At 55.6% G+C, this 19,580-nt stretch overlaps 2 protein-coding genes and 1 non-coding gene across 5 annotated transcripts in view; 2 read left to right on the top strand and 1 right to left on the bottom strand.

The window, feature by feature from the left end:
• BRD3 (bromodomain containing 3) overlaps positions 1-19,580 on the top strand; it is a 68,535-nt gene that overhangs the window by 19,412 nt on the left and 29,543 nt on the right. For 2 of the 3 annotated variants that reach the window (XR_002803988.2, XM_023629273.2), the window contains exon 1: positions 9,134-9,362. The exons of the other annotated variant lie outside the window; for it this stretch is intronic. The gene's annotated coding sequence lies outside the window, so the exon portion shown is untranslated. Of the gene's footprint in view, positions 1-9,133; positions 9,363-19,580 lie in introns of those variants that run through there. 3 annotated transcript variants of the gene reach the window in all.
• On the bottom strand, positions 8,783-9,909 carry LOC138920736 (skin secretory protein xP2-like). Its single transcript, XM_070250897.1, has 2 exons — positions 9,030-9,909; positions 8,783-8,970 (listed from the first exon to the last, which is right to left on the bottom strand). The coding sequence occupies exons 1-2, from the start codon at positions 9,907-9,909 to the stop codon at positions 8,783-8,785; spliced, it is 1,068 nt and encodes a 355-aa protein (XP_070106998.1).
• MIR9035 (microRNA mir-9035) lies at positions 10,756-10,880 on the top strand. The gene has a single exon (NR_128049.1). It is a non-coding gene; the product is annotated as a microRNA mir-9035 (primary transcript).

The raw sequence follows: 19,580 nt of genomic DNA, 5'->3' as shown, positions 1-19,580 counted from the left end.
TATAGTTTTAGCTCTTACCTTTAGGTCTTTGATCCGTTTTGAGTTAGTTTTTGTATACGGTGTGAGGTAGGGGTCCACTTTGATTCTTTTGCATGTGGGTATCCAGTCATGCAAGCACCATTAGTTGGAAAGATTATTCTTTCTATACATGTCCGTGTCCACATTTTCCCTTCTTATAAGCACATTCATCATATTGGATAAGGGCTTACCCTAATGACCTCATTTTAACTGAATTACCTCTTTAAAGGCCCTACTTTGAAAACAGTCACATTTTGAGGTAATGGCAGTTATGACGTCAACAGATGAATTTTGGGGGGACACAATTCAGCCCATAATGTGATCATGTGGTTTTTTCCCTTCATCCTTCTAATGTGGTGTATCACACTAATTGATTTTCATATGTTGAACCACTCTTTCATGCCTGGAATAAATCTCATTGGCCATGCTATATAATCCTTTTAATATGCCATTTGATAGCATTTTTGTCGAGAGTCTTTGTGCCTATATCCAGAAGGGATGCTGGTCTGTAGTTTTCCTGTGGTATCTTTGTCTGGCTTTGGTATGCAGGCAACAATGGCCTCATAAATTATAAGGAAGTGTTCCCCCCCCTCCATTTTTTCAGAAGAATTGGGGTTAGTTCTTCTTTAAATGTTTGATAGCATTCACTGGTGAAGCATTTGGCTTTACTTTCTTGGAAGTTTTTTATTAGAAATCAGAGTCAATCTCTTTGCTCATTATAGGTTTATTCAGGTTTTGTGTTTCTTCTCAGGTCAGTTTGGTAGTTTGTGTGTTCCTAGGGATTTGTCCATCTCATCTAGGTTATCTAATTTGTTGGCATACAATCGTGCATAGTTTTCTCTTACCATCCTGTTTATTTCTGTAAGGTTACGTGCACCCCACTTACGTAACACCCCACTTTCATTCCTGATTCTAGTAATATGAATCTTCTCTCTTTCGTCATAGGTCAATCTAGCTAAAGGCTTGTCAGTTTTGTTGACTTTTTTTTTTTCAAAAAACTAACTTTTAGTTTCTGTTGATTCTATTGTTTTTCTATTTTTATTTCATTTATCTCCACTCTAATCTTTATTACTTCCTTCCTTTTGCTTGCTTTGAGTTTAATTTGTTCCTTCAGGTGGAAGTTTAGGTTATTGATTTGAGATAGTTCCTCCTTTTTCTTTTGTTTTTTTAGTGAGAAGACTATTCCTGAGCTAACATCTGTACCAGTCTTCCTCTATTTTGCATGTGGGATGCCACCACAGCGTGGCTTGATGAGTGGTGTCTAGGTCTGCGAATCCAGAGGTCTGAACCTGTGAACCCCGGGCCACTGAAGCAGAGAGTGCAAACTTAACCACTATACCACCAGCCCAGCCCCAAGATATTTCTTCTTTAATACAGGCATTTACAGCTATAAACTTCTCTCTGAGCACTGCTTTTGCCACACCCCCAAAATTTTGGTAAATTTGGATTTTTTTATTTGTCTAGTATTTTCTAATTTCCCTTGTGATTTCTTCTTTGATCCATTGATTGTTTAAGAGCATGTTGTCTAATTTCCACAGATTTGTGAATTTTCAAATTTTCTTTCCGGTATTGATTTCTCGCTTCATCCACTGTAGTCAGAGGAGATACTTTGTATGATTGTCACCCTTTAAAATTATTGAGATTTGTTTTCTGGTCTAACATATGGTCTGTCCTGGAGAATGTTCCATGTGCACTTGAGAAGAATATGTATTCTGTCATTGTTGGGTAGAGTGATCTTTGCATGTCTTTTAGATCTACTTGGTTTATAGTGTTAACGAAGCCATCTGTTACCTTGCTGGTCTTCTGTCTAGTTGTTCAGTCCATTATTGAAAGCGAGGTGTTAAAGTTGCCAACTATTAGTGTTGAAATGTTATTTCTCCCTTTGATTCTGTTAGTTTTTGCTTCAGATGTTTTGGGGCTCTGTTTTTATGTACACACATGTTTATTATTGTTATATGTTCTTGATGCATTGAGCCCTTTGTTATGATATAATGTGTTTCTTTGTCTCTTGTAACGATTTTTGTCTTAAGTCTATTGTGGTTGATGTTAGCATAGCCACTCTAGCTATCTTTTGGCTACTGTTTAAATGGAATATCCTTTTCTATTCTTTTGCTTTTAACTTATTTGTTTCCTTGGGTTCTAAAGTGAGTCTCTTGCAGACAGCATACAGTTAGATTGTGTTGTTTTCTTTTATCCATTCTGTCAACCGCTGCCTTTTAATTGGGTAATTTAATCCATTTACATTTAATGTAATTGCTTATACAGAAGCTCTTACTTCTGCCATTTTACCATTTGTTTTCTATATGTCTTATACCTTTTCTGTGCCCCAGGTCTCCCAGTACTGTCTTTTTTGTTGTTGTTTTTAGATAGATATTTGCTACTGTACCATTTTCTCCTCTTTCACTATATATTTTTTAGTTATTTTCTTATTGGTTGCCCTGGGGATTACAATTAACATCTTAATTTATAATAAACTACTTTGGACTAGTTTCAATAGTATACAAAAATTTTGTTCCTGTATTGGGGCATTCCTCCCTCATGTTGTTATTGTTACAAATTACATCTTTATATATTGTATGCCTATTCACATAGATTTATAATTATTGTTCTACGTAGTTGTCTTTTAAATCATTTAGGAGAAAAAGAGGTGTTGCTAACCAAAAATATATTAATGCTGACTTTTATATTTACCTTCATTGTTGTTTTTTATTTCTTCACATGGATTTGAGTTACTGTCTAATGTCCATTCATTTCACCTGGAAGGACTCCATTTAGCATTTCATAAAGGTCAGATCCACTAGCGACAAACTCTCTCAGTTTTTTTCTTAAATCTGGGAATGTCTTGATTTCTCCTTCTTTTTTAAAAGATCGTTTTGCCAGATACAGAATTCTTGGTTGACAGGCTTTTTTTCTTTTAGCACTTCACATATGTCGTCCTGCTGCTTTCTGGCCTCCGTGGTTTCTGATGACAAATAAGATGTTATCTTATTGAGGACCCTTGTACCTGATGGGCCACTTCTCTCCTTCTGCTTTCAGGAGTCTCTCTTCATCTTCGTCTGTCAACATTTTGATTATAACATAGAGAGCTCTTTGAGTTTATCCCACCTTGGGTAAACTTTTTGAGCTTCTTGGATATGCAGACTCATGTCTTTAATCAAATTTGGGAAGTTTGGGGCCATTATTTCTTAAAATATTCTTACTTCCTATCCTCTCTCTCCTCTTCTCCTGTGACTCCCATTGTACATATATTGGTTTTCTTGCTGGTGTCCCACAGGTCTCAGGCTCTGTTCACTTTTCTTTATTCTTTTTGCTTTGTGTTCCTCAGATTGGAAATTCTCAATGGACTTATCTTCAAGTTCTCTGATTGTTTCTTCTGCTTGCTCAAATGTGCTCTGGAACCCCTCTAGTGAATTTCTTATTTCATTTATTGTTCTTTTCCACTCCATAATTTCTGTTTGGTTCCTCTTTATAATTTCTCTCTCTTTATTGCTATTCTCTATTTGGTGAGACATCATGCTCATGTTCCTTTAGTTATTTGTACGTAGTTTCCTTTGCTTTTTGAGCATATTAACAGAATTGATTTAAAGCCTTTGTCTAGTAAGTCCAATGTTTGGGCTTCCTAGGAGAGAGTTTCTATTTTTTTTTCCCGTGTATAGGCCATGCATTCTTGTTTCTTTGCATGCCTCATAATTTTTTGTCAACAACTGGACATCTTTATAATGTGGCAACTCTGGAAATCAGATTCTCCCCACTCCCAAGGTTTGTGGATGCTGCATCTATGTGTGGTTGCTGTTGTTTGTTTGGTGACTTTTCTGAACTAATTTTGTAAAGAAGGTATTCTCTGTTGTGTGTGGCCCCTGAAGTGTCTCTTTCATTAGCTTAGTGGTCATCTGGTGATTCAACAGAGATTTCGTTAAACACTGAGATTAAACCACCTTTTTCTTGACTGTTTCCCGGTTTATGTAAACCTTCGACTAGTTCCCAGAGTTCAGATAAAGTTTATTCTGACAGTTTCTGCCAGTTTATTTGCCGTTTCTGTGAAGTTACAGACCCTTGGAGTTCTCTACTCTGCTTTACTGACATCACCTCAGCCAATTGCTTTTCAGATCGCTTTGTCTTTGATGTTTTTTCAGTTTCTCTGTGATACATTTAGATGTGGACTTACTCTTGCTCATCCTACTGTGATTTGTGCTTCCTGAATCCAAGGACTCATTTCTTCTGTCTATAGTCATGTGCCATGTAACAACGTTTCAGTCGATGACAGAACACATATACAATGGTGGTCCCATAAGCTTAGTACCATAGGGCCCAGGTGTGTAGTAGGCTATATCATCCAGATTTGTGTAAGTACGCTCTATGATGTTTGCACAACAAAGTTGCCTAATGACACATCTCAGAATGTATCCCTGCTGTTAAGTGATGCATGACTGTATTTTGTTAAGAACAGTATTTCTTTTCCCTCTTTTTAGATTAGCCCTGAGCTCACATCTGTGCCACTCTTCCTCTGTTTTCTGTGTGGGACACCTCCACGGCATGCCTGATGAGTGGAGTGGGTCCTCACTGGGATCCAAACCCGTGAACCTGGGCCGCCAAAGTGGAGTGTGTGGAACTTTAACCACTTGGCCACAGGGCCGGCCCCTTCTCCCTCTTTTCTTAATTCTATCTGTCTGGAGTTCCTCTTAGAAAGATGATCTAACACCTCTTCTTTGTTTCTTGACTGAATTTTCCAATTTTTATATTGTACATCTCTGTTTCTCTATGCTTCATCCTGATTGATTTCCTCCGATCTATCTTTTGGGGAACTAATTCTCTCTCCAACTTTATCTAATATGCTATTTATCCCCTCCTCTGAGTTTTACATTTCTGTGTAGCCTATATTTTTGATTTCTAGAAGTTCCAGGATTTTTTTTTCAAAACTTCCATATTTTTTTATTAATCTTTTTAAAAAATATTATTTATTTCATGTCTTCAATCATTTTAAACACATTTATTTTACCGTCTTGGGGTTCTTTCTTGGAGGCAGGGGATATGGGAAGGGGACACAGACAGGACCACAATGTCACAGGACATCAGTGCAGAAAGTTTTCCCATGGGTGGCATCGTCTTTTAAGCCACCAGGGGCACCTAAACTTCGAGCAAGGATCCCAGGAGACCCAGAGACTGGAGCACTTCCCAGGCTATTCTCTCCATTAGATCACAATGCTTCTTCAAACAAAACTCAACTGTCCTTCATAGTAATACTTGTTTGCCATGGAAAAAACCACCGAATGCTCAAGAAGAAATATAAACTAAAGTCAGCCACAATCCCCGTTCCCGTATTTAGCAGCCATGGCCACACTAACCCTGCTCCCCGCCTCCCTTCCTGGCTTGATTCTTGTCCACAGCACTGAGCACCATCAGGCACACTGCCTATATTACTTATTTGTGATAGTCTGCGGGTCCCCAGGAGCATGTCGGCTCCACAACAGCTGGCACTGTGGCTTGTCCCCTGTTGTATCTGTCATGCCAGGAAGCAGGAGTGGAGGGCACTACACCCTCCATCAGTACCTCTGGAGGGAATGAATGAATGAATGAATGCACGTGCTATCTTATGAATGAGTACTTCCACCTCATTTGTCCTCACAGCAATCCTATGAGGCAAGTATTCATTATCCCCATTTTACAGATGTGTAGACTGAGACTCCAGGGGGCCACCACCTGTCTTCCCGCCCCGCCTCCTGCCTACCATCTTTCTGTGACCGTGTTTATGCAGCTGCAGCACAGCCCACTCTCTCTGTTTACCTGAGCCCCCAGGTCACACCCAAGACCTTTCCACTCTGCGCTTTTAAGGACTTTCCTATTCCTTTTGTGCAAATGACCTGCTACTTTGTGGGTAGAGAAAACAGGGAAGCGAGAAGCCTCGCCTCCAAGTTCCACCCCGTCACTGGGGGTCCCCACCCCTTTCTAAGAGAACCAATGAATGAACCTGGACCGGCGTTTGCTTCCTCACATACACACCTCATCTCCCCGATCAAAATGCGGGCTCCGGGAAGGTGTCTTGCAGGGGAAATGGGAACCCACACTTGGGTTCAAACCACCGTCCAGGCTAGTAATTTAACCTCCCTGTGCCTCCCTTGCCATCTGTAACGTGGGCATGATGACCCCTACCTCATAGAACCGTTCGGGGAGGCAGTGACATTGTGTGACGCTCTTGGCACGGTGCCTGGCCACTTAGTAAGTGGTCAGTCACTGCTTGGATAACTAGAAACCTCCGCTCCCACCCTCCAGGGCTTTCTGTAGCCCAGCCTTTGCTTGGCGGGGACAGAACTCCTTTTATTTTTTTGGTTCTGAAAGCTGATCGGTCTCCTGGGGAAGGACTGAAGACTCTCCATAGCTAAACTTTAAGAGACTTATGCATAAACTATAATGCGATAACATAACCGCTCCGTGCCCCAAGGGCATGGCGGGAGAAGACTGCATGAGGGAGGAGGAGGCGGCTGAGGCCCTGGGCCCCGTCCTGGCCTGAGAATGGCGTCAAGGTTCCGTGCAAGCTTTAATGCCCTGGCTCTAAGGCCCCCTTGGTGGGGCTCGCTTGGGGGGTGAGCAGAGCAGCTGCCTTTGCTGGCGGAGACCCGGCTGCACTGAGGTTTACAGATGCAGGCTGGAGGGCAGGACAGGTGACAGGAGAGAATATTTATTCATTCAGCAAATATTTATTGAGCACTCACAAGGTGCTAGACCTGCTGTAGGCCCTGGGGATATAGAGCCCTGTTCTCATGGAGCTGGAGGGAAGACAGCCACTAAACAGGCCCAGTAAGTTAGAGATCAGGGCAGCGAGGTGAGCCATGACCACAGTGCAGCCACACGCCTGGCCTTTTGCACAAGCCCCCTTTCCCCCCCGACAGCCGGGGGATCAGGTCCTATTTTTGTCCCCCTTTGACAGATGAGGAAACCTGGGCTGGGGAGATTAAGAGGCTCCACTCCGGGCACTCAGCAGGCCCTGGAGGCCCGACCTCAGTGGTGTTGAAACTCCAGGAACCGGAGCCCGGGAAGGGACGGGACAGTGGCTGCTGGCAGCGGGCACAGTCAGGGCCACCCCAAGTCTCTTCGCAAGGCAGCCCTGCTTCCCAAGAGGCCCCAGGGAGTGACCCCTGTACTAGGCCTGAGGAGGAGTTAGCCCAGGGGCTGCGAGGCACCAAGGGGAGTTTCTGTCACATTCCTTTTACAGGTTCTGCTTCCCCGACTTCCCCAGCCGCGGGGAAGGTCAGTTCGCTGAGCTGCGTGGGCCACGTGTGAGTGGGCGAGCAGGACCCCTGGGCCTGTGGAAGTGGGGGTGGGACTGGGTCTTCCCATCAGAGCCAGGGCCCCAAGGAGGGCCCAAGGTCCTGCCATACTGCAGGGACTCCTTGGGTCAGTGGGAGGCCCAAGGAGGGTCATCAGGGTCCTGGGCATTTGGTCAGCAGCCGTGGACAGCCTGGCGGGTCAGGGGCGGCTTTGGGGTGTGCTCCCTCCGGGCCCTGCAAAGTGGACAGCAGGCGGAGCGGCTCTTTGTTTTGGGCTCAGCGGGAGTGAGGCAGGGTCTTTTTAATAGTGAGGTGGCCCATCCTGGTGGCCAGAGTGCCTAGGATGTCCAAGGGGAGGAGACCCAGATGGCAGGAAGGGGAGGTAGCCTGGGAGGTGACTGAAATAGAAGACTGTAAACCGGGTAGCAAACCTGGGCTCTGGGGGGGCGGCATCCAGCACCACGTTTCTGAGGAATCAGTCTGCAGATTCTCACGTTCCACACTCGCCCTCCCCGACTTTCTCCCACTTGGTCAGCCAAAAAGGCAAAGGTCTTCCCCAGCCAGAGCCTGGCCCCGGGATGTAACAGCGTCCTGGGCTCCCAGCAAAGGGATGGTGGCGAGGGTGGGGAAGGGTTTGGCCTCTCCTCTGAACTGTCCTTCCCTGAACCCAGGGCTTTGGCATCTGAGCTCTCTGACATATCGGCTCTGTGACCCAGGGCAAGTCACTCCACCTCCCAGAGCCTCAGTCACTTGAAAGCCTTAGACAGAACGCCCGTCCCCACTGCATGTGCAGCCGAATGGGCTCGGTGGAGCCGGCCCTCACTTGAATATTCTAGAGACATGTGCATTTCCAGCAGTAGAGCTCCTGCTTGAACTGTAATAAACCCAATGACCCCAGGGGCTTGAGGTGGGTCTAGCCCACACAAGGAAACTCGACCTTGCATTGGCAGGTTCAGCGAGCACCGAGGAAAACTTGTTTGTTTTGTTTTTGACGTTTTTATGGGAGTCTAACATACACAACGTGGGCCCACCTCCAAGTTACAGCCAGATAAAAATGTACTTATGTGTACACCCGAGGATTTGCCACCAAAACAAAGACCCGAAACGTGTCCACGAGCTGGGCCTTCAAAATACAGGAAAAGGGCCAGGAAGCCTTGTTTTTACCTTTGTGGCACACTCCTGGAACCTCAGGCTAGGGACCGTTGATCTCATTCCTGCCCCTCACTGGGCAGATGGGGAAACTGAGGCTGGGGCGAGGTCTCCAGGCAGAGCCGGGAACATCCCTTGCTCCTCGCCAGCTCTGGGAACTTGGAGCCCTCTCCCACAACAGCAAACTTGGACGCCCGGGCCTCCGCGCGCGGTGGGGCGGGAGGGAGGCGGAGGGCCGGAGGTGGTGGGTAGACGGGGGCGCGGCCGAGCGCGGCTCCTCCCCGGGCGGGGCCACCCCAGCGCGCGCGCCGACGCCCCGCCCCCGCCTCCCGCGCGCGCCCCCGCCACGCTAATTAGGCGCGCGGTTTGTTTACAAACACAGGCGCCGGGCAGGTGCGCGCCGCCCCGACGGAGCGCGGCCGGGGTTCGAGGGCGGCCTCCTCGGGCTCCGGGGTCTCCGGGCGGGCGGGCGCTGGCCGCGCTCCCGCCTTTTCCACGCCTCCCAGGGCCACCAGGAAATTCGCCCAGAGGCGCACGTCCCCTGCGCGGGAGGGAGGGAGGGCCGCGCGGGCCCGGGCTGGGGGCGGCCCCTCGGGGTACCCGCGTCGCCGCCGGGCGCCGCGCCCCGCCCCCGCGCGCCCCCCGGGCCGGGCCCGCTCGCGGCCGGGTCGGCGGGGCGGGCGGCGGGCGGGGGCGCGCGGGGCGGGGCGCGGCGCCGGCGGGGCCGGGACTTGTAGTCCGCGCGCCGCGGCCTCCCCTGGGCGGCCCCTGCGCGGGCCCGGCCGCGGACTACGACTCCCGCCAGGCGCCGCGGCGCAGCGCATGAGCCCTGCTCGGCTCCGGCGCGTCTATTATGCTGCCGGGGCCGGCGAGCCAAAGAGGAGCCGGCCGCGCGGGCCGGGAGGGGACGGCCGCCGGAGCCGCCGAGGCCAAGTACGCCTTTCTTTTGCTTCCTTGCGCGCGCGGGGCGGCGGGCGGCGCGGGCGGCGGCGGGCCTGGCGGGCCGGGGAGCGCGGCCCCGTGCGCCCCGCGCAGGCCGCCGCCGCGTCCGGGGAGCCGGGCGCCCGGGCTGCCGCCGCCGCCGCCTTTGTGCGCGGCCACGATGCAACAAAGCGCGGGGGCCGCCCGGGGTCGCGGCGGCTGGGCGGGCTCCCTCCCCTCCGCCCTCTGCCCGCGCTCTCTCTCGGCCGCCCGCGTCCCGGGCTCGGGGGCGTCGCCGCGGCCGGGGCGCGCAGCCCGGAGTTGGCACGGCCCGCGCGCCCCGCGCCAGCCGGCCTCCCTCGCGCCCTCCCTCACGGAAGGGATTTTTTTCCCCCTTTCCTCTGCCCGCCATCTTTCGAAGGGGGAAAATCGAGGAGGACGCGGAGGGGAAGGTGCGCGGCGGCGTCCCGGGCCGCGCCGTGCGCTCCGGCGCCACTTTACCCGCGCGCCCCCGCCCGTCCTGGCTCCTGGCCGCCGCGGGGGCTCGCGCTGGGGCCATCGCCGCGGCCGGGGCGGGGGGCGAGGCCGGGCCCGGGCCCCGGCCCTGCGCGGCCGCCCCAGGAGCCGGCGGCGTGGCGTGGGGGCCGCTTCCTCCCAGAGTTCGGGGCCCGGAGCTGACTTTGAGCCCCTTTGAGTTGTTGGGTCGTTGCAGCTAGGCCAGGAGGAGACCCAGTTCCCGTTTTGAAATCAGCCTGAAAAGCGCTTAATCCGGGCGAGGTCGAGTTGGAGCTGGCGGAGCGGGGGTGCTTCACCTCTTTCCCTCTCGGGTGGGCACTGGCGTGACAGCATGGCACAAGCCCACCCGGGGAGAAATGCTCACCACAAACTCGCACGTCCTCATGGCCCTACTGTACTGTACTGGGGACTCGAGGGACGTCGCCTGTCTCTCTCCACTGGTTGCTCCTACGGGGTCAGGGCCGGGCTGGAGGCCTTGCGAGGCGTCCTTCCCCTCGGGGCCCGGGGGCAGTTTTGGAAAGATGAAAGTGGACGCACAGAACGGGGTCTGCTAGAAAACCCACCTCGCTCGGGTCCCCTGTCCCTGTTGTGCGTTCCCTACGTTGGGCCGAGTCCCTGAATGTCCTGCGACACCTCGTTTTAGTTGAAAGCTTTCTCCCTATAAGTGCGTAACTGCTGTCCCTCCCCCTCGTTAGCTGGGTTCCTGACTGCAGAGGTAAGGGGGGGTATTTGCATCAGTGGGCTAACCAGGGCTGGAGGGGCGGGAGGAAGGCCAGCGAAGGAATCGCTCTGGCCCCTCCTCTTCATGCACCCCCGCCCCCCTAGTGAGGACGGAGAGGAAAGTTTCTTTTTACTCTGCTGTTTTGTAGGCTTTCTCTCTTACTTTTTCCTGTAAAATGGGGGTTGTTTTCCTTGGTTCATGGAGTAGCCCTGGGGAGACGCTGAAATCCACGCAAAGTTGTGGTTGTGGCATTTTCCCCGGGGAGTATTTGTGGCTTTCAAGGGGGTCAAGTAAAGGTCTGAACCCCTGCAAGGGTCAGTCCTCGGGTTAGGGACCTCCTTCCCCGGCCCTCCCTCCCGGCCCTTCCTTGGCAGCCCTGAATGCAGCCTCTCACTTGCAAATAAAGCTCTGTGTTTGCCCTTTTCTGTCTTGAGGCCTTGATGTGTGCTGGTGGTTACAGATCAGGAAGGATAGGGCACGCGGCGTTCCTGGACGGGCGGACTCCAGGTTGGGGCATTCTCTCTGACCTTTCTAGTAACCTCGGGGGGCCCGGTGCCTCGGCCGATGTCTGGAGACCCGCCCCGCAGCGGAGCAGCTCCTCAGAGGCTCAGATCCAGCCCCAGCCCTGCCACGGGGCGTCCAGGGTGGAGGGATTGAAAACGCTTTCCCGGGCAGGCGCACAGTCGGGACCGCTCTGATTTTTGTTTTGTTTTTAGAGAGTAGAGTAATTGCTTTCCTTCGACAACAGCTCACACATGCTTCGGAAGTGAGCTTTGGATAAAGGACGGGATTTGTAAACACTCTGCTCCCGCCTTTGACTCAGGAGCAGTCACGGGCGGAAAGTGAAAGTGTGTGTGGGGCGGGGGGGAACACATAAAACAGTGAACCGCCCAGTTTGCTGCCGCGGCCGGAGGCTTCTTCCTGTGCCCTCTTCCTCCAGCTTGGTGAGTTGCCAGCTGCCGGAGCCCTGTGCCCGGCAAGTGCTGAGGTGCACAGCTACTTCCTGGTTCTCAGTGGCAGAGCTTTCCCTCGGGAACGCTGGCCCGCTGGCTGGCGGCCCCCAGAGTGGAGCAGTTGGTACAAACTAAAGGACGCCGCCTCAGTGCCTAGGCGTGGTGCCTGTCTGGCTTTCTGTCCACCACTGCTCGACCCTGTTGTCTGTTGGTCCATGGGGAGCTGGGGTTGGGTCAGGGGTGGGGGCCTGTGCAGAGCCACAGCCCACTGTCCCCAACGGCTGCTGCTGGGGACCTGCCTGAAGCTGCTCTTCAGGTCACTTGATTTTCGGGGCAGTTGAAGCGGCTGGGTCAGTATGGATCAGCGAATAGCCTGGTCTTCCCCTTTTGTCTCCCCCACTGATTGTTGGGCTGTAACCGATGAGACCCTGCAGGCAAACCCTCATACCTGGCATCTGCAGGCTGGTATCTAGTTGAAGTGTTCCTTGCTTTAAGAAGAGACTGCAGGGGTCAGCCCAGTGGTGTAGTGGTTAGGTTTGTGTGCTCCGTTTCGGCAGCCTGGGGTTCACAGGTTTGGATCCTGGGTGTGGACTCATCGAGCCACGCTGTGGCAACGTCCCACGTACAAAATAGAAAAGGATTGGCACAGATATTAGCTCAAAGCCAACCTTCCTCACCAAAAGACAAAAGAGAGACTGTAGTGATTTATGGCAGAGAGCGGTGCTCTGCTTGCTGCATACTTGCCTTCTGTTGCCTTCTGCGAACTTGGGGGCCCCCGGTGACTCAGGTCTGCTTGGGAGCCCTCCCTCCCACCCACCCTAGGCTCTACCCACTTGTTTCAGCAAAGGAGATCAACAGGTGTCAGCAGCGCTGGGCTGCCTGGTGTGTTTGGTTAGGGCTACTGGTCACTGCCCAGGTGGTGCCAGGCGTGTCGAGCCTTCTCAACATCTGCGTGCCCGTGAAGCCCTTCGGTGCCCACCCCCTGGCCCTGGGTACCTGTGTCTCCTGTCATCTGAGCAGCTTGGGGGCTCTTAAAGGCAAAGTGTCACATTTTGGGATCATTCACAAGTACGTGTCTGGCTGAAGCCTGGCTCCTCTCAACGCGCGTCCAAAGTAGAAATAACAGGCACCGGCGTGTGTGCGACCAGGGTCCCCGGCTGTGCTGTGTCAGGGTTGTGGGTGAGAGTTTATTTCCTTCGCCAGCTTTTAAGTGTCTATAAGAGAATCCTTTCTCAGTTACCCTCTCTTTCAGGCCTTTGTGGTCTCGAGTTAGAGCCAGCCGAGAGACGCATTGGCGAGGAAGATCCTCCTCCTTGCCACGGTCCCTGAAGTCCTGGAAAGTTTGTCAGAAGTTAATGGGGTGTTTGGGAAAGTACTTTTCCTGCTCCTTGGAAAGTGTCGCACTGGAGCACAGAGACATTTGGGGTGTCTCCAAGTCTGTTTTCTGTGTGTGGCTGGAACTTGGGCTTGGTAGCTGGTGTGACAGCATTTCCAGCTGAGGAGCGTGTTCAGGAGGGTGCCGGTGGGGCTGGAGTGGGGCGCCCATCACAGGTCCTAAATGTCACGAGGAGCTGGGGCTCGAGCGTCCCTGCTGAGGTCTGCCGTCCCTCGGACAAGCCTCGGACTTGGGGGCAGGAGTGTCTGCACCTCCTGTGAGGGCTGACGCAGCGCCTGGCCCTCAGGTGGTGATGTCTGGGTCAGGACTGCCCGCTGCGTGAGCTCGTGCCGCACAGAGCACAGTCACATACTGAGCAGCTGCACCCTGGTCATGCGGTACCAGAAGGAGGACGACTTGGGGAGACCCTCCCTGTGGAACGTGGCGTTCCAGCGCTGGCATGACAGTGTCACGGGGTGGGGTGGGGGGCATGTGGGTGCACACGGAGAGAAGGGGCAGTATGGTCTACAGGATGGGGTGCTCCCCAGCTGACTGCTGTCTCTCGCACCATCAGACGGAGCCCTGAGAACATCGATGGTGCTCGTGGTGCCAGCCCAGTGCCAGGGGTGGGGCGTGAAGAGCTCCGGCCCTGCTGGCTGTGGACTGACAGATAAAGCACACACCCTCTCTGTGCTCTGTTGTCCTAGCTGCCTCTGGGCTGTGGCCGTTTGTGGCGGTGGGGTGGGGAGACACAGATGGCTGAGTGACTGTCTCCTGGGATGACAGCAGTCCCCCTGCAGGCTGGTCAGAGGGCCAGAAGGGGCGATGTCGAGTCGAGCTTGCAGGAAGTGCTTGGGCCATAGTGACATCCCCCTACTGGTGGTTGGTATTCCCAGAAACGGTAAGATGGGTGCCCAACCTCTGGGAGCCTGTGGGTGCACACAATCCCTCCCACCCAGGGGGAGGCTAATCTCAGTGGTGGGCAGCAGGGCAGGGCCACCTGGCTGCACTCCCTGTGCTCGGAGCCATTGCCGGTCCCTGTCCAGGGCTTCCAGGCCCTGGACAGCCTTCCCCAGGGCCGGAGAGGATGTTCACCTACTGCTCTGGAAAGCTGTGGGCCCCTGGGAGCATGTGTGCACACACACGGGGTTGGGGGTGGGCAACAGAGCCTAACACAGATCCTGGTTACCGCGGGCTGGACCCTCCTGGGTCTTGCTCTGGGCTTGCGCCCCATGGTACCCGTCATGCTGTTGATCTTGAGAGGCAGCCGGAGTGAGGAGTGGGCAAAGCCAGCTGCCCCTCACCATTGGGAGGGGGCTGTGGCCCTGGGCTCCTACATCTCAGCTCCGGGCCTCGCAGCCATGGGCCTCTGCTCTCTTGGCCTCGTTTTCCATCTGTGAAGTGGGACGATAGGGTAGGAGGCCTCCTGAAGGCCACTGCTGGGGGTCTGAGGATGAGACCCAGCAGGAGGAGAGACCTGTGGGGACAGCCAGGTTTGGAATACAGTGACTCAGTGTTTATCTCTGGCTTGGTTGCTGATGCACCTGTGTCGGGCCATAAACGGGAGGATGTTCTGTTCAGACAAGCAACAATGGGACAAGGGCTGGGCCTGGGTGCATCTGGACCCCACCGCTGAGCGGGTGGATGGTGGGCAGATGCTACGACGAGGGGTGGCCGGGTGCTCAGGAGGTGCCTCAACCCCCACCCCCAGCCATGCGATCCTGAGGGGACCAGTTTGGAGAGCAAGGACGAGGCCGTGCCAGGCAGACGTCTGGACCGGGGGGAGGGAAGGGGGGGGCGAGTGGGTTCTGGGCGCTGTCGTGGGCGGCAGTGACCGCCCAGACTCCTGTTTGTGTGTCTGTGGAGCGCGGCTCCGGGTGGCGGTGGTGTGTAAAGTGGCGCACGGTAAAGACGTTGGTTTGGTTCTCCTCGGGCGGCTCAGAGGAGAGAGGCCCAGGAGCGCTCCCGTCTCACTTCCTGCGCTGTAGCAGAGCAGCACCTGTGGGCAGCACCCGGCCCCAGGTCGACTCCACCCCGACTTTGTTCTAGAAACTGCGGAGTTGGTGGAGCCACAGGCACGCGGAGCCTTGCTGCTCACAGGACCGCCCCCGTAAGTGTGCGTGACCACCTGACCTCCAGCGTCCTCTGCAGGACCCACTGACCCGGAGAGGACGGTCCTCCTCTTGCCTTTCTAGGACGAAGTATCACACTGGTCACACCGCTCTTCTCACTTACCGTGTCCCCTGAACTCATTCCCCTTTGAGCTGTAGGTCTCTTGCTCCTCCTAGCTCTGTGGAAGGGTCATTCAGTGCAGGGGGTGGCCTGACCTGGGGGGGCTGCCCTGCCTACTTGTATGTGGGGATCGCTGGGGCTCCCCAGAAGAATGACCCCACGTCCTGGCTTCCCGGGTATCTGGGCCAGAACTCAGCATTTCTGAAAGTGTGTGTGTGGAGCGTGTCTCCCCAAAGCCTCTTGGGGCTTTATTCCTGAGAGACACTGCCAGTGTAGAGTCTGTGCTCTTTCTGTTGGTTTTCTTGGGGGTAGGTCACAAGGCGTGGGGACAGAGCCTCGTAGAGGTGAGGAGTGCGGCTGGCCTGGCCCCCCCCCACCCCCCGGGGGAGCATGAGCCCTATTCAGCAGGGCCAGAGGCGCCCCCCATAGACGGTGTGTTGGGGTCCATGTCGAGGCTAACGTTCCAGCAGGAAGGGGGACCTTCAGAGGCCGCTTCCCCGAGGGGGGCTAGGAACAAGCGGGAGGACAAACTGGAATGAGAAAGCGTGGGGAGCGTTAGGTGCTTGGGTCCCCAGGGTGCATGGGGGCAAAGCCGAGAAGACGTGGTGAGTGTCAGGAAGGGGACCGCAGCTGCAGGTCCACCTGCAGGCCCGCCCGGTGCCTTAGGACAGCCCTGGGGGAGTGCCCCGCATGTTTGATGGGGCTGGGCTGCTGTGGTCGGGCCCCTGCTGTGGGAGCACGGGTGGGATCCAGACCCAAGGCAAGCTCAGGGCTGCGGTGCTCCAGGCACAGGCCCCTCGGGTGGCAGCACTAGTGGCACCGCTCCCTCCCCGGACAGGGTGTGCATGGGCTCAGAGTATGCTTGGTGAGAGGGAGGCGGCAGCCAGCAGGTCCCAGTGGGTGGTGGGCCCCCCCGCCCCTCCGCCCATCCCTAGGGCCCCTTGCAGGTCTGCCCCGGGCCCCCTTCCCCTGGCCCCACGACAGGAGGCAGTTGGCTCCATCTGTCACTGAAGCTGGCCCTGCCCTCACGGATCTGGTTTCTGGGAGGGCCAGCCCTGGGGTGGCCGCTGGTCAGCGTGTATGCCGCAGAGGCTGGCCTGGCCACCCGGGGAGAGGAGCTAGAGTGGCCCCTGTGAGATGGCCCTGGAGGGCGGCCCGGCCCCTTACTGCGGGTCAGCCCCCATCTCTGCGGGCTGTGGTGGGGGTTCCGAGAGGCAGGGGTGGGGAGCCTTGTTCAAGGCCTGGCCCTGCCTCTTTCTGGCCGGGTAACCTTGTGCCCCTTCACCTCTGAGCCTCCCTCCCCCCTTGGAGAATGGAGCTCATGTGACTGCTGCCAGTGCTGTGCCAGGACCGGCCACAGGAAGTGGGACTGGAGTGTCGCAGCGGGGCCCCCAGGGGCATGGAGACCCTCTCAGGGAGTGGAGAGCAAGCCTACCCCCACCTGCTCAGGAGGCTGATGTTTGAAGGCCATTCTCGTTGCTGGCGTGGACGGTCGACCTGAGTGGGGCGAGAGGGAAGGCCAGGATGAGCGTGATCCGGCCCCTCACCTCCTTCCCGGCTCTCCGACTGAGATGGGGGGACTCACTCCCTGGCTTTCTTCCGACCTCTGAGCACCCTCAATGTCGGTGCCCCCACATGCCTCCTCTCCTCCCTGCACATGCTTTGGGATTCCCCCAGACCCTCAGACGCCCCAAGCTGAGAGCCTTCTGAGGATCCCCGCCCCTCAGCCTGTGTCCTCAGACCCCTGCCCTCAGTAGCCCAGGCCTCTCCCCGCCTTCCAACCTGGTCCTCCTCCGTGACTGGAGGCGCTTGCTGTGCGCTCGTGAGTGAGCATCCATCTGCCCCTCCATCCCGCGCCTGGAGGCCCACATCCCCCCACCTCTCTGGTCCCAGCTGCCCGGGAGGCCCTGATCTGCCAGCCTGTGGGCCTACCTGTGGCTCGGCACCATGGTGGGAAGGCCAGTGTGGCTACTGCTGAATTTTCTGGGTGTTTTTCCATAGTGGCGGCTGGGCGGAGGTCCCCACTCCCTCCCCGATTGTCCAGGGCCCCTGAGTAGCCCTGGACCAGGGCGTCTTCTCCCCGTGTCCCTCTGGGCTGAGTGACCTGCAGGGGGCTGGATTTCTGTGTTTTCTGCAGGATTCCAGTTCCCCACAGAGGAAGGAGGCCCGTCTTGGAGGCTGCGCCCAGGGACCGGGGGAAGCAGCAGGAGAGATGGCCACAGTGCCCCCCCCCCCCCAGCTGGGGAGCCTCGAGCCCCCTCCCCTGTCCATTGGTGTGTGGGAACCGGGCTGGGTGTGCTCGCGGCCCTCCTGGCAGGCTGGCCTCTCCTGTCCCTCAAAGTCCAGCACAGAGCTCCTCGTGGAGTGGAGTGGGTGTGCCCCTGGAGGGTAGGGTGGCCGGTCAGTGTCCCCTGCCCTCCCTGCTGGCCGCCTGTGTCTTTCCTCAGGATCCTGCCAGAACCCCAGATGTCTGGGCTTTCGCCCGGTGTCGAGGGCTTTTGTGGTTTGTCTGAGTTTCCGTTCCGCGCAGTTTCAGGATCCTCTCATGTCGAGGGCAGGTTGTGTCTGACTTTCACCCAGCTGTGCATGTGCTGCCTCCCTGTCCCAGCAGGCTGGCAGCCCCCAGGAAGTGGTGGAGGGTCTCGGAGCCTCAGTTTCCCCCGCTGGGAGACCAGGCTCTGTCTTTGCCCTGCTGTGTGCAGCCTGAGTGGGCGCTTGGTGCAGGCTTCCCAGCCGTCCTCAGAGGGAGCACCATATCCCTGCAGGGCCGCCATGAGGCAGGAGTGCCAGTGGCGCCGTGATCTGAGGGCCACCACACAAGGGAAGTGTTGTCTGTGCAGTAAACGGCCTTCTGGAGTGAAGCGGCTGCCAGCGGGCGCGTGGTGGGCACCGGGTGCTGACGGCTTGGGAGCAGGTTCGGCAGGCTCCTTTCCTGTGGGGTGGCTCCGCGGTGAAGTGGACTGCTCCTGCGTCACCTGTCCTTACAGACCTCAGGCCGTGCTCTGAAGACTGCTTCCCAGCCCGGCCGGTTAGGTGCGCCTGCAGGCTCTGATGCCCTGCAGTTCGAGCTGCACGTTTGCCCCGGTGTGTTCACTCCAGAAGACGAGACCCAGGCAGGTGCAGGTGAGGGGCAGGCTTTCCAGCTACTAGAGTTTTATATCTTGTGCCTCGTCTTAAGGTGCTGGGGCCTCTCTGGTACCTGTACTTCCCCATCCAGTCCTGGGTTATTGCAGATGAACCCCCCCACCCCCACCACGGGGGTCCTCTTCCCTGCCAGGCGAGGGGGATGGAGCAAGGTCCTGTCCCCCGGCTCTCACAGCTGCTGTGGGGGTGTGGGATGCAGGGTCCTGAGCACCGGAGGAAAAGGGGGCGTTGCCCTCTTCCTTTTGGTGGCATAGAAGCTTCCCAATGCAGACAGGTCGGGGGGCAGTAGGTAGCCCTCAGGGTGCTCGGCTTCAGCCCTGAGTGCTCCTGGTCCTGGCTCCTCCAGACCCCTGTCCACTTTCAACCCCCTCCCCCATCGCTGTGAAGCAAATGCCAGATGTAGTTCACGCGTAAGACTTTCAGTGCCTTTCTCTAAAATGTAAGGGTTTTTAAAAAGTTGTAACTGCAATCCCACTGTCCCCCCACAGTATTAACATCGAGTCCGAAAACTCATCAAGTAGTATTGAAGTGAGCGCCCCCCGGTTCCCTTTCCAGCAAGCGTTTCTTGCAAACTGGCTCAGGGCACTGGTGCTGGAGTCCAGGTGTCGCCTGCCAGCCTCACCTCCCCGCCCCACCCGCCAATTGCTGGCCCATGAAATGGGGCCGGCGCCGCCCTGTCCCCCTTCCAAGCACGTGGGGGGCCGTGTGAGGGGGTTCCCAGGCTGGGCACAGAGGCCATACACAGTAACCCGGCCCTTGTCACAGGGCTGCCATCTTCCTTTCCAACTCCAACCCCAGAAAGCTCTGAGGATGGAGTGTTTTTCCTAATTCTCTTGCAGGTGATCAGAGGCTGCCTGTGGTCCTTGTTTATCCTCAGGGTGAACATAGGGTGTTTTCCTGAAGAATATGGTATTTGGCTTGGGACATTCTCTCAGAGCCTGGGAGTGGGGGTGGGGGTGAGAGACCCCCTACCCCGGAATGGTTTCTGAAACTCGCTGGGTTCTGAAATCCGAAAGGCTCTCCGGGTCGGCACGCCCAGCTCCGAGGAGAGACGGACGATGAGCTGCAGGCCTGAGGGTGATGGTGATTGCTCCCAGCCCTTTTGCTGCCGGACACTAGCTGGCTGCTCGAGTCCTGAGTGGGGTGGGTGCTGGGGCCTCGGGGAAGTCAGGAGTCCCCAGCTCATGGCTGTCTGCAGCAGAGTGGGTGTCCGCGGGGGAGCCCTGGAGGCCGAACGGCCACGGCATCCGCTAGAGAAGAGCGCCTGTCCCCGAGAGACAGTGGGGCAC

This window comes from Equus caballus, chromosome 25 (assembly GCF_041296265.1).
Source record: "Equus caballus isolate H_3958 breed thoroughbred chromosome 25, TB-T2T, whole genome shotgun sequence".
Taxonomy (NCBI): domain Eukaryota; kingdom Metazoa; phylum Chordata; class Mammalia; order Perissodactyla; family Equidae; genus Equus; species Equus caballus.
The sequence above is the reverse complement of the archived record's forward strand: the minus strand, read 5'-3'. Positions and strand labels throughout refer to the sequence as shown.